This window comes from Misgurnus anguillicaudatus, chromosome 2 (assembly GCF_027580225.2).
Source record: "Misgurnus anguillicaudatus chromosome 2, ASM2758022v2, whole genome shotgun sequence".
In the NCBI taxonomy this organism is placed as follows: domain Eukaryota; kingdom Metazoa; phylum Chordata; class Actinopteri; order Cypriniformes; family Cobitidae; genus Misgurnus; species Misgurnus anguillicaudatus.
In genome coordinates, this window is record NC_073338.2 from 41,324,815 (window position 1) to 41,342,764 (window position 17,950).

The 17,950-nt window shown below is 34.9% G+C and overlaps 1 protein-coding gene across 3 annotated transcripts; it reads right to left on the reverse strand.

The window, feature by feature from the left end:
• Positions 1-1,711: 1,711 nt before the first annotated feature.
• cspp1b (centrosome and spindle pole associated protein 1b) lies at positions 1,712-16,805 on the reverse strand. 3 transcript variants are annotated; one of them, XM_055203221.2, is made up of 28 exons: positions 16,324-16,805; positions 16,015-16,113; positions 15,788-15,848; positions 15,588-15,682; positions 15,446-15,505; positions 15,044-15,195; positions 14,755-14,814; positions 13,992-14,080; positions 13,710-13,806; positions 13,546-13,600; positions 13,323-13,465; positions 12,907-12,992; positions 12,736-12,829; positions 12,555-12,660; positions 10,462-10,609; positions 10,304-10,366; positions 10,102-10,217; positions 8,026-8,175; positions 7,651-7,794; positions 7,408-7,476; positions 7,256-7,316; positions 6,936-7,065; positions 5,506-5,618; positions 5,346-5,380; positions 5,193-5,253; positions 4,470-4,567; positions 3,623-3,737; positions 1,712-2,076 (listed from the first exon to the last, which is right to left on the reverse strand). In XM_055203221.2, exons 2-28 carry the CDS (start codon positions 16,111-16,113, stop codon positions 1,919-1,921), a joined length of 2,658 nt encoding a protein of 885 aa, XP_055059196.2. In that variant the 5' UTR covers positions 16,324-16,805; the 3' UTR covers positions 1,712-1,918. The 3 variants fall into 3 exon arrangements, with proteins under 3 accessions (XP_055059196.2, XP_055059197.2, XP_055059195.2); XM_055203222.2 differs by having other exon boundaries at positions 12,946-12,992; positions 14,755-14,817; XM_055203220.2 differs by having other exon boundaries at positions 14,755-14,817; positions 16,324-16,804.
• Positions 16,806-17,950: the final 1,145 nt, after the last annotated feature.

The window sequence follows — 17,950 nt, forward strand, 5'->3', positions numbered from 1 at the left end:
AACTAATAAATATACACATAATAATGTAGCCTATACTGGTTGTGATCCTAAAGCACTAGGTAACAAATTAGGAACAGATTAATCCTTTAGGAGCAAAAATTGCACAAATCCAGCCTTGACCTCTACATGTTTAAGGAAGCAGTGATCACAAAAATGACGAGAGGAGAAATATAGTTTCTGGTTTCAGTGCGAAGGAATTGCATTGCTACTGTTTATTGTATAAACTGTAACCACTATTTCACTAACTCTTCATACTGTACAATATTATTTTACCCTCACATAAAAAAACAGCTTCTTACATTAAATCAATAACTCCGCAATACCTTTAGCAAACAGGCTTGGGCTATTTAACAAATCAGTTCTCTCTGACAACAGCAAGTGGGCGGGTATAAGCAGCTAGTGGGCGGGCATTATTCAAATGCACATGTCTACGTCATCAGGTCACGGAAATAACTGTAGAACTACATCTCAGGCGTTTACTGTAGTACATTAAAAATGCCTTCAGTTAAAGGGAATATCTTCCTTTAAATTGGAGTGTGAGCTTTGTAACTCTGCACATCTATTTTATGCTCAAAACTGCTACATTATACTGTAACTAGATTTAAAAAGTTGAAATCCATGAAAGGGGCTCTTTAAGTAAATTTGACCAGGCTATAATTAAACAAAATTTATAACAACAAAATCGTGGCCAGTGTAAATATTCAGGCAACTAACTTTGGAAAACCACAGTGGCAATAAAAGTTAAAGTGTACCTATATTTCACTGCTAAAAACAACGTTATTTTGTGTATTTGGTATAATACAATGTGTTCAGGTTAAAAAAACACATTATTTCCACATTTTTGTAGCTCCAAATATCCCTGTTTAAGAAAGAGTGATTTTGCAAATAAACATTTTATTAATACACAAAAAATAGCTTGAATAATATCTTTAAAGAAAACCAAAAACTTGTCGTAGCCATTTAGTTATTTTTGACCTTCATATGCATAATCAAGCTTTGAGTAATAGCACTTAAGTTATTCTATAGTTATTATTTAATGGTTTTGAATGTAGGCCTATGTGTTATTTGGTATGGGTTTAAATGTGTGTGCCTGTTTACTAGTTTTACAGTAAGTGTGCCTGTTTACTCTTAGTTTTACGGTAATATGGAATACATGTGCAACTTGGAAAGGATTAAGTTGCTTTTGTTTTAGTTAGGAAACAGGCAACACAAATGTTGGGTCTGTTGAAGGTGGTTGAAACAATCTTTCGACCACTTTTCTCACTTATGTAACATTTCATGCTGGATTGGAAAGAGGTTAACTTTTTAGGTTAACGCTTAGGTTGTAATATTATTGGAAATGTCAAGCCATTTTTTCAACCTTTCAATAAATGAATATATATTTTTCATAAAGAAAGTGTTGGAAGTACGTACAGAATGATCACCTGTTCACTCGATCCACTGCCTTAATTTTGACTGTTAAGAATATTTGGAAAGCCGATACACAACTAACAAACACACCATCACAATTTTCACATAATAAAGAAACTTGAAAAAAAATATGACATATAAACTCATACAGGTTTAGAACAACATGAGGCTGAGTAAATCATAACAGAATTTAAATTTTTGGCTGAACCATCCCTTTGAATGAAAACTGACTTTCTGCTGTTTATCTGAAACTCAAAAGTTCACGAAAAATGCAGCACTTCCAAGAATGACTTACACAAGCTATGAAACATTAGAAACTTTATTTCAATACAGTATTTCTGTCACTGCTTAATTTTTTTTTAAAAAAGCATCATGCATTTTAACAAATTGATCTGTACTTCATCCGTATAATGTCCACTGAAAACTGTACAGAAATGATTTTGTGTTGCTGCTGATCATTTGATCTCACAGAGATTCTGCTGCACAGTCTTAGATGTTTCTCATATTATCAATGTTCAGAGCCTGACATGAGTCTCCTGAGCGTGTCCGAGGATTCAGCTCGAACCCAGGGCTCTGTATCTATGGAGCTGGGTCTTCCAGGACACCGTAGGTTAAAGCGCTCGTCAGGTTGGCCAACTTCATCCTTATCTTCATCAGAGCAGAAACCTAAACACATTAGAATTATTGATATGTATCTTTACATTACTACACAAACACACAGTTACCTCTGCAACACCCTTGCGCACCCTTTGCTGGTTTGTTAAAGTTGGATTCAACCATCTAAACCCGTATATACACTGCCTGTTAGAAATGACTCAATTATTATTTTTCCCCCTCAAGTGGCGTCAATCAGATATGACCCATGGGTGTAAGCAGGAAAAAAGATCGGGTTCAGGCCTCATTCGTATGTGAAAAAAGTCGGATACGAATTGCAATTTTAGCGGACAGATTGGATATTCCCATGTCAAGACGTGTTATGCGTCATTGAAAATGCAAAGTTGGCACATGATGTCAACTCAGGTGGACACCACCAACAATCACATCACTCTTCTTAGCAGCACATCTTTGGCACAATGGCTCCACATAGTGGAGTAATGCTGAAGTTTTATCTATAATCTCATAATATATGTGTCTGTGTCCATTGCATATCACAATGTTTTACTTCCTCTGTGGTTATTGTTTTGCCAAAACAAGAGTCACTTAAAAGATGATGTAAACAGGTCTTCAAAAACAAATTGGATATAGTCAACAAAGCGGAATTGGGCATCAAGATCTGCAGTGTAAATCCAGCCTAAAAGTGTTGGGAGCAGTGTTGGGTGTAACTAGTTACTAAGTAATTAGTTACTGTAATTAAATTACTTTTCCTTTGAAAAAGTAAAGTAAGGGATTACTCTTATTTTTCTTGTAATCTAATTACAGTTACTTCTGATGTAACTAAATACTGTGTATGGACTCTAAACAATTATATATACTATAATACAATAGTGGATTTAACATGGTTTAAGTTTACCATTCTCACTATTAACTGGTTGATTATTAGCATTAATATTAATGAGATGCTGGCTGTTTATTAATACTTAATAGCACATATTAATGCCTGATTCTGCAAAACCTTATTCTACATCCTTAACCCTCCCCATTTCTACCAATACCTAAAATTTATAACTTCTTTAGTATTAGTTGTTGGAGTATATTGAGGCAAAAGTAGTTAATAGTTAGTTAATAGAGAGAATTGGACCCTAAAGTGGGACCAGAATAATTGATGTACATTTATATATTATTTATTCGAGCCATTTCAAGCCTATCCTTGTATCATGTACTAAATAGGATTTAGAAAGTAATTAGTAATAAGTAATTAAATACTTTTTGGAGAGAGTAATTTGTAAAGTAATCTAATTACATGATTGAAGATGTAATTAGTAACTAGTAATTAATTACTTTTTTTGAGTAACTTACCCAACACTGGTTGGGAGTAAAATTTAATCAATAAGAGCCTTTGGCATTTTAACACAAGTATAAGATTTCTATCCTGTGGTTAAATTAGTGTAAATAACGCGAGAGGGTTATTGCAAAGTGGCTATATCTACATCACCATCGTCAATGTAGAGCTGTTATACACTCCTTACATGGGTGATTAATGACTTTTGACTTTTAATTTACGTCAATTTATGAAATATCTGATGATCCACAATGTAAAAATTTTAATAAGAACCTCCAGTGATGTTGTGATGTCTGTAGGACTGTTGCTGCTTCATCTTGAACGTATTTGTTTCTCTCGGTTTCTTCATGTTGAATGACTGCTGTTGTACCTGCTCCCTTTCTGTAGCCTTACACACACACACACACGCACGCACACACACACTAATTAAGAGTTGCTTAATAATTTATGAATTATGCAACACTAATTGTGTAATTTCTTTGAAAACCAACGAAGTTTGATCAAAAATAAATGTCTAACTTTATGTAGTCAGATCATCTGGCTAACTGTTTGTTATGTGGAGGAAATAAAACTGAAATCAAAACTGTTGTTTAATTGTATAAGCAAGCTTCAAAGTTAACATTTTCCACACACCTGCAAACATTTACCAGACATATGTGACCTTTTCTCTGAAAGTCGTATGAGCAAAGCCAACATTAGTCAATATTAAAGATATCAAGGTTATATTTAAAACATATATATATTTATGTATGTTATTTATTTATTTGTTCATATTTAGTACTTATATTTGCCCCTTATTTACTTGCATTTATTTGACAGATTTTATCTCCTTCAAACCCCTTCATTTTTTCCAGTGTGCAATTAGTGTGCCTTATTTTGATTGGTTGATCTGGGACCAATCCGTAAAAGCATGCATTTGTATTGGTTTGAATCACAAACATGTGATATCCATTCCAGTGGACGTAGGGTGTAAAATGGTTAACTTGGACCCTGTCTCTAGGTAACTAGTTAGTGTGTAACAATTAAGTAAATCTGTAGTAATGCAGCCTATGTTTACATGGCAGGTGCTTAAACTTGAACTTGATGTCACAAACAAAGTTTTAATGCTAGTGTGAATTACCGACTGAAGGTTTGCTAATCTGCGTCGTTCTCGTGCCGACAGCTGAGTAGATTTCCTCTCAACATCTGGAGGAACTGGGAATGCAGCTCCATTTTGATCTTATAAGTAAATAAAGCAATTAAACAAAGTCTGCACATAAAGGGAAGTAAAAATTAAATGTTATGCACTTATTTTCGGTAATAGTAAGCCAATTTATTGACTGATAATGTGATTGTAGGACAAAAATGATTAAATTATATAACAGATATTTCCAGTCCCTGGATCTGATGGGATGAGAGGTTTCCAAGTGCTGATAACACACTTCCTGTCTCCTTATGACTCCAGTAATTTTTCAGAAACAAACTTGACCTTGGATGTCTTAAAGTCACAATAAATCTTTTATTAAAAACTAAATTTTTTGGGAATATTTTTTTATAAAAAAAATCTTCATAATCTTTAATCAAAAATGCTAATCTATCTTTACTTTCAGTCAGGAGGAATAACTTAAGGTCAGGGACCAGGAAAAGATTGCATTGAGCAACATTAGTAGTTAGCAACATGACCCTACTTCAAACCATCCAATCAGTCCTTGATGGATGAATTCAAGTCCCGCCCTATCTTTTTCCCATTTCAGAAGCTGTTTCACTCGGATATACATCACGATGGGCAAAATAAGAAAATTGCTACCTTTGTTTCATTGTAACTTTAAGACTTGACTTGAACATGTCTAGTTTGTGTTCTCACCAATAAATTCACTCTCTGACAGAAGCACAGATCCACGCCCTCCTTCAACATCTCTGTACCTCTGTGTGAGATGAAACAGACATCATGTTAAACATCTTTCAGATTCTGCTAAATTCCTTGAAATACCCACACCCACAGGACGACCGTACTTACAGACTGCTGTGTTCTAGAAAGAGGCATGAGGACGTCTGGAAAAGATAGAAAAAGTTTGTATACTTCGGTACAAAATCTCATTTTACCTTATATTTAATTAGCTGTAATAGCATATAAATAGCCAACACAGATCAAAATGTATAGTATAGTGAATTCTTACCCCTGAACATGATATCGTCATTTTCCTTGAAGCTGATTGGCTCATTGCCACGAGATGATGGGCCTCGAACAGGCATACGCAAACGTGCCATGTCAAAGACATCTGCTTTGTGCCTTCACAAACACACAGATTCATTAAAACACATAAATTCACCTCCTATGCATAATTTTAGGTGTCCCTGTAGCACTAGCTGTGCATTAGCACACCAAAAGGTTGTAGGTTCGATTCCAGGGAACACACACTCACAGATATCAACAGTAAAGATCTATATGCATTTGGCAGACGCTTTTATCCAAAGTGATTTATAGTGCTTTCAAGGTATACATTTTATCAGTATACACGTTCCCTGGGATTCAAACCCATAACCATTGCAGTGTTAACCCAATGCTCTACCAATTAAGCTAAAAAAAATCATAATACAATACATGATTATATGATATCCTTAAAGGATTAGTCCATTCTCTTTAAAAAATCCAGATAATTCACTCACCACAATGTCATCCAAAATGTTGATGTCTTTCTTTGTTCAGTCCAGAAGAAATTGTGTTTTTTGAGGAAAACATTGCAGGATTTTTCTCATTTTAATGGACTTTAATAGAGCCCAACACTTAATTTAATTCAACACTTAACAGTTTTTTAACAGAGTTTCAAAGGACTATAAACGATCCCAAACAAGGCATAAGGGTCTTATCTAGCGAAACGATTGTCATTTTTGACAAGAAAAATAAAAAATATGCACTTTTAAACCACAACTTCTCGTCTATCTCTGGTCCTGTGACGCGCCAGCGTGACCCCACGCAATACGTCATGACGTCAAGAGGTCACACAGGACGAACGCGAAACTCCGCCCCAGTGTTTACAAGTGTGTTGAAAGAGGACCGTTCCTACGTTGTTGTATGTGGAATGATACTAATTAATGTCTTTGTGTCAGTTTATTTTTTAAAATGGTCCGCAAATGTGCGTTTCATATATGTAACACGTGACCGCTCGACGTCACTACGCATTTACGTGAGGTTGCGCTGGCGCACCACAGGACCGGAGATAGACGAGAAGTTGTGGTTTAAAAGTGCATATTTTTAATTTTTCTTGTCAAAAATGACAATCGTTTCGCTAGATAAGACCCTTATGCCTCGTTTTGGGATCCTTTAGAGTCCTTTGAAACTCTGATATCGTTGGGCTCTTTTAAAGTCCATTAAAATGATAAAAATCCTGCAATGTTTTCCTCAAAAAACATAATTTCTTCTCGACTGAACAAAGAAAGACATCAATATTTTGGATGACATGGTGGTGATTAAATTATCTGGATTTTTTTTAAGAAAATTGAGTAATCATTTAAGGATGGCTATTTTAATGATGTCTCGCAGCAGTAATGCAGTAAAGGACTTTCAAACATATTACTTCACCAACAATAGATCACAGACAAGTCCTACCTGTCAGTGAGGGGGGAGGAGGGTAAATGATCCCAATTTGTCTGAAAGAGCTGCTCCTCCAATCGCCGCTGCTCACTGCGCAGACGTCTGCTTAAAGCACACAGCTCCTTAACCACCTCACTTCTGTCCCCTGGCAAGAAAGAGATGTCTTAAATATAGCAAACACTCAAACTGTAATGATATGCATTTACTAGACATATTAGGGGTTCCTCCTACAAGGTCATGTTTTACTTTAATAATGTAAACTGGGTTGCATGACGCATGAAATATATAAGTAGCTTGATGTCTAATACTAATATAGTAAAACAAAGTGTGTTTACTCTCTGCTCTTAGATGGTTTCTGTTTTCTAAAGATGGAGGAGCCTGAGATGGAGGCAAATCCTAAAAAACAAAAAGATTTAAATGAACATGTTGTATGAAATGAAACATTTGTATGTTGAAAGAAATGTCTATATTAAAGTGTGCAGCTTACCGTATTATGTGGCGGGTTGCGTTGTTTATTCTGTAATGTGGGGATGGGAGGGGAAGGCGGACGTTCAAACTAAAAAAATAAATAAAATAAAAAAACAGGAAATGATTGATGCTAACTACACACATACAAACACACATATTTACTTGAGGACATACCATAGACTATAATTTATATAATAATATTAGGATAATTACTATTTTGTCAGGTTTCTATTGGTACTGTATAATATGTGTAGCCACACACCTGTTGTCTCTGTATTCGTCGCTCTTGCTCCTCTAGTTTTTTCATAGCGGCTCTCTCTTTCTCTTGTTCTTCTTTCTTCTTTTTCTCATCTTCCTTTCGTCTCTCTTCTGCCAGACGGGCGAGTTCTTCATTTTTCCGCTTTTGCTGGAAAGTGATCACAAATCTCAGTTTGTGAGCTCTGAAATGCATTTTGGATGCAACAGCAGAAAGCCTCCAGACATCAAGGATCTCTCTAAATCTTAGATAAATCTGGAGAACCATTTTTTGTACCATTTCTTTTTTTGGAAACCGTTTGTACAATTGTTCAGTCCTTAGTTTGATTCTTACGAAGTATGCAAACTGACCGTCTATTAAATATAAAATATATTATGAGACCTCCATCTCACGGCGCCTCCTGCTCTCCAGCTCTTCTTCATATTCTCTTCTGATTTTCTCTCTCTGTTCTGCCAATCTTCTCTCCTCCTTCTCTTCCTCGGCCCTCTGCCGCTCTCTCTCCTCCGCCTGCTTTCTGCGCTTCTCCTCCATCTACAGCCATGCATATACACACACGCACACAATCAAAAGCATGAAGAAATTATCATATCTGTGATGCTTATGTACAAATGCCATACGGCACAAAAAATATATATATATTAGCCAAAAATATTTTTTAAATATATGCTATATACATTTTGTAAAAAGTAAAGCTTAATTACATTTTTTTATTTAAACCTTCATATATTTTAAAATGTATTTCAGGGGCAACAAATACATTTCTAATTTCACAACCCATATGGCAAAAAAATATATGGGGCAGTTTCCAGGACAGGGTTAAGATTAATCCAGGACTAGGCTTTAGTTATCTTAGGACATTTAAAGGACATCACAAGACTTTTTTAAGATGTCTAATAGGTGTCCTCAGCATAAACTGTAAAAAAAGATGGACGACGCCCATTCGCTCTCTTCCATTTGTGAAAAGTGAAGCCGCCAGTGTCCCGATAGGCGCTGACATCTTGGGTCTCGAGTCTGCGCAGTAGTGATTTCGGGACCAGTCCTGCGCAGTAGTGAGCAGGAAGTAAAGCTGGGAAAGCAAGGTCCCGCCCTCGCTCTCGCAAAATGCGCATATCACAGATGTCAATCATGACGTGACACCACCGTTTTTATAGCATTAACAAACTTTTTTTTTTTAAACAAACACTTGAATTTACATCAGCGTGATAAAAACTACAGTACATGACAGAAACCAGCTTCGGAAAAAAAATTATTGAAGTGTAATTAAATTGTTTAGTTAGTCTCAAGTCCCATTGAATAACATGGGGAGGCGGGGTCTATGACCTATACTGGGACCAGTCACTGGGGGGCAATCGAGACGTTTTGGCTTCACTTTTCAGGGCTTGTGCGCACGCTTGGTCCCCAGAGTACGTATGTGATGTTCCAGCTCAAAATACCATATAGATAATTTATTATATCATGTTAAAATTGCAATTTTGTAGGTGTGGGCAAAAATGTGTCCTTTTAAATGCAAATGAGCTGATCTATGCACTAAATGGCAGTGCTGTGGTTGGATAGTGCTGATTAAGGAGTGATATTATCACCTTCTGACATCACAACGGGAGCCAAATTTCAATTACCTATTTTTCACATGCTTGCAGAGAATGTTTTACCAAAACTAAGTTCCTGGGTTGATCTTTTTCACATTTTCTAGGTTGAAAGAAGCACTGGGAACCCAGTAATAACACTTAAGAATGGAAAAAGTCAGATTTTCCTTCAAGTAGTTTTTACAAACAAACTTTACAAAAAACAATACTGGTGTGCATCTTGAGACAAAACAATGGCACTGATATATGTCCATACAAGGCGTTTTGAAATTAGGACAGCTCAAATATGCATTTTAGTCTGGGACTAGGAAGCCTACAGAGCCCCTAAGGGGACATTGGAGTGAAAAAATGTAAAGTTTAGTTTAAAAATAAATTTAATTTTAATCTTATGTTTACAGGTTTGTAACATACAAAGTTTTTTTCCAATGCGACGTGAACATAAATGCTTGAAAATATATTTATTTTTAAAATATATTACAAAATATACAAAAATGGTCAAAAAATATATTGGTGAAATTTGTGTTAACATATTAAAAAAATATATCAGTAAATATATTTTTTGGCCTTTTTTAAACTACCCATGAATATATATATATATATATATATATATATATATATATATATATATATATATATATATATATATATATATAAAATATTTATATTTATATATAATATAAATTATAGAAATGTATATACAGTATTTAAATGCAAATATTTCTTAAATATATATATATATATATATATATATATTTATATTTGCCGTATGGTATACAATATTACCAAAAGTGAAAATGCTGTAGTAACTTTTTACAAACATATCAGCATAATAGCTTAAGTAAAAAGTAACAGATGTCTATAAGTGTGTGTGTACCTGTTGTTTCAGGTAAGCTTTGTATTGGTCTTGCTCTAGATGTTGTTGGGGTGATTGGAGATGATTGGTGGACTCACTCATTCTTGTGAACTGTGGCGAGTGTGTCTGGACAAAACCTTTAGATACACACATATAAATGAGAATATCAGAATTCACTCGTTACTGCATTTTGTTTGTGTACAAGTAAGAGGTAGTGTGTTACCTGGTCTCTCTTGTCTTTGTACTCCTGCGGTTGCATTTAAAATGTGCATCTGCTTCAGATCGGCTATACAAAGACACACACACATCATCACTATAGTCATGTTTCATAATTAATAGGTTAGCATGTTGTTATTATTTTTAAAATATTGAAAGTCATACTAATCAAATTTCCAGTGCTGTCTCTAAGTGGAGCTCCGCCTCCACCCCTTCCCCAAGGTTCATACGCTCTCATATCGGCCTCCAACTCCGCCTCCAGTCTCCGCCTCTCTTCTTTCTCCACCCTCCTCTGGGCTGCTCGCTCCTCTATCTAAACAGATATCAGATGTCTTGTGTCAGACATTATTTCTTAAGTCAACCATCCATTCATGTTTCACACCAAGAACATTTTCTTGCACATTTGGAGATGAAATTATTACAGATTTCTGTTGTTAATAAAGACACACCCACTGCTGACTATGTCATCATTATATACTGTTTAATATGTAAGGAGTAATATATAGACAGAAGGTTGTTATCGCAGAAATAAGCCAGGACAGTGTGATCAGGACTCAGGTGTTATCACGCTGAAGAGGGTCTATTTCGCGATTTTAACTGGCTGTCTGTACATTATCCTGCTTATTAGATGGCTATTTACCTAATATGTAAGGTAAGGAACACTAAATACTGATTTGAAATATTTTGTTTGCCAATTTTTTAACAAATCCAGACCTTGCCGGAGGAAACCCCATTTACTTTCGGTTTTAAGATAAGACAAAACGCTCATGTCACAAACACGCTATTTGGTTTAATCAGTTGTAAATATAATGTCATAAATGCTATTAAAAGGCATATTTATATAAAATTTTTGTGTAATATTAAACTGTGCCTGTCAAAATGATTTGTAGCATCTGGGTTACCGTGTGTTATTTTTTCCAGTGGTTGTTAATTCAGAATAAAATATGTAGAAATGTCGCAACTGGCCAATCAGAAGCAAGCATTTTGCAGCACAATGTAATAAGTGATATGAAAACATCCTATGTTGAATATATGAAGAGTTTGGTTCCAAAACGCAATAAATCTATTTTGACTAATTTGGGTAAAAACGTGTTTTCTATAGGTGGTTTCATCGGACGCACGTGATACACGTCTGGATCCGAACTTTACTTCCGGTTTCGTTTTTTTAATGGTCTGACTAGTTGCTAAACTGATCTCTTGAACAAATGCCTCGTCGAAAATAACAAATGTTTTGGTTTTCTAGGTAATCTATGTGTTGTTTTTTGCTTGTTATATAAATAAACTATGTTTAAAGTACTTTGTTGATATTTATTATTAGCGGAGTTAACCGGAAGTTACATGTGGACCGCGACAGCCGCTTGTTTATGTTGTTACTGCTAAAACCGTCTATACCAAGAAAGTGACAAGATAAAAAAACTATTTTTTGTTACAAACTTTCACATAGCATATTTAGGTTATAAAAACATAAAAATTCAAATCCATAATTTTATTTTCTAAGATTTATTATAAAAACTGATAAATCCATGAAGTTTTTTTTTTTTTAATGCTATAAATCTATTGAATCTTTTTTGCCATGTTATATTAATTTGGTTGACTAGTGGTATACACTGATTAAAAAAACACTTACTTTGTCATATTAAGAACACTGTCATTGCTGCTGTAAAATGTTTTGGTCCCTCAATTTTTGTTGGCTTTGAATAAAATAATGGAAAGTTTTTCGTAAGATCCCCTGGGGTCAATGTGTTAGCATGACAGAAGCTTGATGCTGTCGTGTGAAAACAAGCAACAGCCGACATTTTTTCATCTCCCGAGTGACTCTCGCGCAAATTTTTTAGATTTTGATTGCTTATGTTTCTTCCCCGCCACAGAAACCACCACAGGTTTATCAATGCCACCAAAATTACTATTTTGTTTTTGTTTGTTTGTTGATCACGAAGAACAAGATGAGGAAAACTAGGATTCTGTGTGTATTCAATGCGCCGCCATTGTTGTTTACAGTGCATGAAATGGTGCGCTGTGATTGGTTGAGCGGATTGATTGCATTCTGCAGAAAAGAAGGAGTGGCTTTTATCGCATTTTGGGAAAAAAGATGACAGAATAACACGGCAGATATTGGATTTTGCGTAAAATTAAGAATTTACCTTTTAATACTGACCTAATACAATACTAATTTTGGCAGCAACTAAATTTTTTTTTAAATGGCGTTAATCGCGTTTTGGAACCAAACTCTTCATATATATACAGTATAAGGTGCACACCTGCTTTCTGAGCTCCTCTTTATAGCCGAATCTGTCTGTCTGAGTCTGATGAGTAGGAAACACTGGCAGGCCTGAATTTACGCCTTCATTCTCAACCAGAAACTTCCTGAAACACAACCAAGTTAAGTTGTAATGTGTATTACAGGAAATTATGAGTTGCATATGTTGTATACACTCTTACGGTCTGTAAGTGTTTCTCCTGGGTTCATGTTGAGGAGTGAGTAAGTGCGTCTCTCGTGATGATGTTGGAAAAGAAACTCCTGCAAATGGGCCATCTGAAAATACAAGCACATCCACTTACAGAGGTGGACCGATTCAACGGATTTGTGAAACTATTGTATGTATGTCGTACAGGCTGTACTGGGACTCAATGAAGTTTCAGCATCATTACTTGGACTCTTGTAGACCTCTGCAACGGATGGCAGGTGAGAAGATGCCCTGCGAGAATGAAAAAAACATGAGTGAATACAACACTGCATGTGCATTTCAGATTTGGGACCCTGGACCACAAAACTAGTCATAAGTCGCATGGGTATATTTGTAGCAATAGCCAACAATACATTGTATGGATCAAAATTATCGATTTTTCATGCTAAACATCATTCGGATATTATGTACAGGTCATGTTCAATGAAGATATTTTGTAAATTTCCTACCATAAATACATTTATTGAACTGAATTAATTATTGAACCTCAATTAAAAAATTGACCCTTGTGACTGGTTTTGTGGTTCACATTTGTGTGTGCATCTGTATATGAATGTATACCTGAATGGAGACGAGGGATCTGTCCTGTACTGTAATAGACCTTCAGATGGCTCAGCGGTGTCCAGTCGAATGATGTCATCTCTTGGCAGCTTTCTGTCCATCTCACTGATTCGCCTGTAGTCAGACGGCTCGCTCACAAAATGCTGTTTTTAAAGGAACGGTACCAAACATCAACATAAAAACTTCACCAACATAAAATACACAAACACACAAACCTTTTTACCTTCCTCTCCAAATCCATTACAGTAAGTGGAACCTTGAGGTCCAGTTCCCTCTCCCTGAAGACGCACAATCACAATACATTACATTAATGCTCACAACTCTTAAAATCCAATTGAATTTTTGGATAGTTACACCAGTTAGATTTTTACACACACACACACACACCTCCTCTTGTGCCTCTGTTTCTCCAAGATTTGCTCCTGTAGTTCACGTCTATAATGCTCCTTTCCCCTCTGCTTTGTGACCTCCCGATCGGCTGCACCTGTCAATCAAAATCTCCTGTCATTCAGATATTCGAGTCTCTGAATGAAATTGCTGCCCAAAAAACATTTCTGTCAAGATGATCTAGTTATTTTCTCGATAATAAAACAAATATCCACCATCACGTGTAAATCTATGGTGCAGTGACCTTCATCCAAACAATTAATACCGAAATGTAACGCTTACCTATTAGAAGTCCCGTGGTACACACGGTGTCCTGACTGGCCACAGATCCGCATCTTTCATTGGATTGAGTTGCAACAGATGCTGACGTCCTACATAACAGGTAATGGAGCAACAATAAAGAAGAAAAGTAGAAACTGTTGCTTGGGATTGGCTTATTCTCACAGAAAAGTCAGGACTTTTATATCTAATATACACATTGTTTAAATCAGGCGTGCCCAAACTTTTTCTACCAAGGGCCAAAAATTAAACCTGACTGAGGGTGTTATATTAAAATTTAGGCTGCCCTGATTCTCCTAATTTATAATTTTCTAATATTTAAAAAAATATATAAGCAAACTTTTCTTTGTTTATGCATAACTCGTGCAGTTTTATTTTCAAATGCAACTGTTTGACAATCATTTTTTTTTTTTCTTTTGACTGTGTGCCACTGCTTCGACCTCTCCATTATTAGCCTATTGTACCCGAGTTCATTTAGTTTCGAGATGCATGCTATACAACTTCAAGTATGCATGTACATTAAAAAAAATATTCACTTCAATTCCTTGCATTTTGTTTTCATTTAAATTTTTGTAATGTACAAATAAAATAAAAATGTTACATTTTAGAACATGTTTAATTAGAAATATGAACATCTGCGTCAATGACGTTTATCCTTTTTCCTTATGTCACGTGGCATGACAGGCCAAATTAAAGGTTATTACGGGCCAACTTTGAATAAATATGAATAAAGCAAAAGGTTCATCAGTGTTGGTGTTTCCTTTACCTGTTTCTGTATTGTAGTTTGCTTGTTGGATGGCTTGTTTCTGTGTAACATTCCCCTATTCTTCTGAAAGAAATATGAGACAGCTCATATTTTCACATACCATAAATCTTAAATTCTGCATCCTCACATATAAATAATTTTACAATAAAAAAGCACTGTTCTAAAAGGTGACACATAGTTGTATAGTAAAATATACACTATCATACAATAAGCATCTAATTTCATCTAGTCTCAAACAAGGTCAGCCCACAGGGAACAAGCAATGTTATCCCTGTCTGTCTTTTCTCACTTGTTTACAGTCCTGGCGTCTCTTTCTCTCTGAAGCCGCCTCCCTTGTAAAAGTATGAGTTCTTCATCACTGCAGTCTTCCTCAGAGCTGCAAACACCCCAGCCCAACCCGCACACCTCTGTAAGGGTGGCCGCATCCCTCACTCGGACAGTCTAAAAGTAAGAGAGATATTATGAAAAAGTACATGATACTGTATGGTTAATGTATTTATAGCATGTATTATTAGTAATAGCATAGTATTTACATGGTACTGTCCAAAACCACAGTGTTACCAGATCACATTGTATTTTTTAAGGGTAACAAACATTGCTTTTCAACACAATGCTTCATTTTAAACCGCATTCAAATTGGAAGTTATGTAAGCTGTCACTAATGTGCTTTACTAATCCCTCCAACACACACCTTGGATAATCTTCTTCTCTCTGGAACAGTGTGAAAGTCACCAGCACCCCACTGATCTTTCTGTAAGTGACACAACAATGTCAACATTATATTTCATTATTTAATAATACAGGCATTGAAAACAAGTGTGTGCATGTCTCACCTCTGCCATGAACTTCCTATAATCTTTCCTGAGCTCTTCTTGCAGTTTGTGTTTCTTTCGTTCATATTCCTCACCAAGCGGCAGACTTGCTCCATCTACACACCGATGAAACAAAACCCAAACAAGCTCCTTGAAAATTAGGTGTGCACACACAAAAATGAATCTTGACTTAAAAAAAATAATTTTAAAAACACGCATACCTTGTTGACTCGTGCTTGGATGGATGTTTTCTTTTTGCAGGTGTCCTCTTTCTTTATGTCTCTGGTTTAATATAAGATCAAAATGTTTTGAACGCACATACAGTATAGTTAAATTATCATTTATTTAGTAGCTGCGTTTCTTGTGGAGTTATCATCAATTTTTATTTCCTCCTAATATGTGATTTAATTCGCATTTAAATTGGAGATGACATAAACATGTCTCTCACCCTGATCTCCATATAAGGGGGGTCCTGTTTTAGAGATGCTTTCTCTTCTGCTATCTTTATCTTCTGATCTTTCAGAAATTTCTCCAATACCTCATCCATCTGAAACGCACACAAAAATTAGGCAAAACATACAAACTGCAGATCTATAACATCTCATAAAACATCAGAGCATATAGCCTATATTTGCATACAATAATTTAAGTAACTGTCTGAGAAATTCTTCTTTAAGTTTGGCTTAAATATTTACATATTCTGGGCTTCTGACAACACATGCACGCGCACACAGAGACAAAGCACACGTGTACACACCTCGCTGAACTCCGTCGTTTCTCCACTTCAGTTGTCAGTGATCATAAAAGTTAGATATCCAATTCTTTCCATCATATTTAACAATTTGTGCACGTGAAGTCTCTATATGACTACTACGTGCCTTTGTCACCAACTAAAAATACCGGTACATGTGTGCTTAAATGTATCATCTGATATAATCATCTGTCAATTATGAATATTTTGAGTAGCATGTTATGAAAATGTTGCTGGTCCGATCACACCAAATAGGTCGCCTACAAAGAAAAACAGCATTCCTCTTTTCCTGTCTTCTACTTCCTCTTTTCCTGTTGTCCACTTCCTCTTTTCCCCGTTCCTCTCTTCTTTTTGTTCAAGCTGATTTAAATAAAATATGGATACGCAGACGCGGAATAGCGGCAGCTTTCGGGAATCTCATCAGGAAGAATGGAGAGTAGAGAACAGAAAAAAATGCATTCACGTTTCTGAAATGTGAAAGAATTATTACTGATGTTGCTATTATATAGCGATAGAGGGCGCTGTAGTTTATCAGGACGAGAAACTCATTGAGTTGACAGTTTTATCACAAATAACAAATAATGAGTGCATTTTTTATGTTTATTTGTTAAGAAACAGATTTGTGTCAATTAATGAGATTTTTACATTTCATTCATATAAAAATAAAGAAATCAAATGGAGGTCAACAATGTTGTAGGCGAATGTGTGTTTTTACTGTTTTAGAAAAATATTGTAATCCATTGTGTTATATCGTTAATCATTAAAGAGAAAAGCTATTCAGAAAAAAAGAAGAACAAAATAAAAGTTTGTGTTTGCGTAATATATTTGTGTGTTGTGTGTAATTAGTATGTATATATAAATACACACGTACATGAATTTATTTAGGAAACTTTTTATTTATGTATAATTTTTTAAATGTGTATATATAATATAAAAATATTAAAGTCTAAATAAATAAATGTATATACATGTAAATGTTTCTTAAATACATAAATGCATGTGTGTGTTTTTATCTATATAAAATAATTACACACAGTGCACACACATATATTATGCAAAAACAAACTTTTATTTTGAATGTGATTAATCGTGGTTAATCTTAAAGGAAAAAAATTCTCCAGATCCTATTTATTATTACTTCAATTAAATGTATCACACACATCACTGAAAGGTCTGTATTATTTTAAAGAAAAAAATAAAAAATATATTTTTAAAAAATGTATTCCCAACTTTTACAATTAATTATCCATTTTAGTATTTAACTTTTTATTTAGATTGTATTTGATACAATTAAATACACTCAAATTGTATTGCTAATATTAAAAACACACGCAGTTACAGTTTATTTCCATATAAACTACTTTCGTTACTCGAAAAACATAACGCAATATTTCCAATAGTTTTCATTGTGGACATTGTAGTTTTTTATAGATTTGTTTAAGTCACCTGTCTAATTTGACTTAATCTTATAAAACGTCGCGTCATATAATAAATAAATAACGCATCAATGTGAAACAAAATGCAACATAAAAATCTTTTTATTATATAAAAATACATTTTAAGAATAGTTTTTTAAAAATACCCCCGTGGATACTTTCAGGATGCTGTCGATTGAAAACGACAACTCCCACAA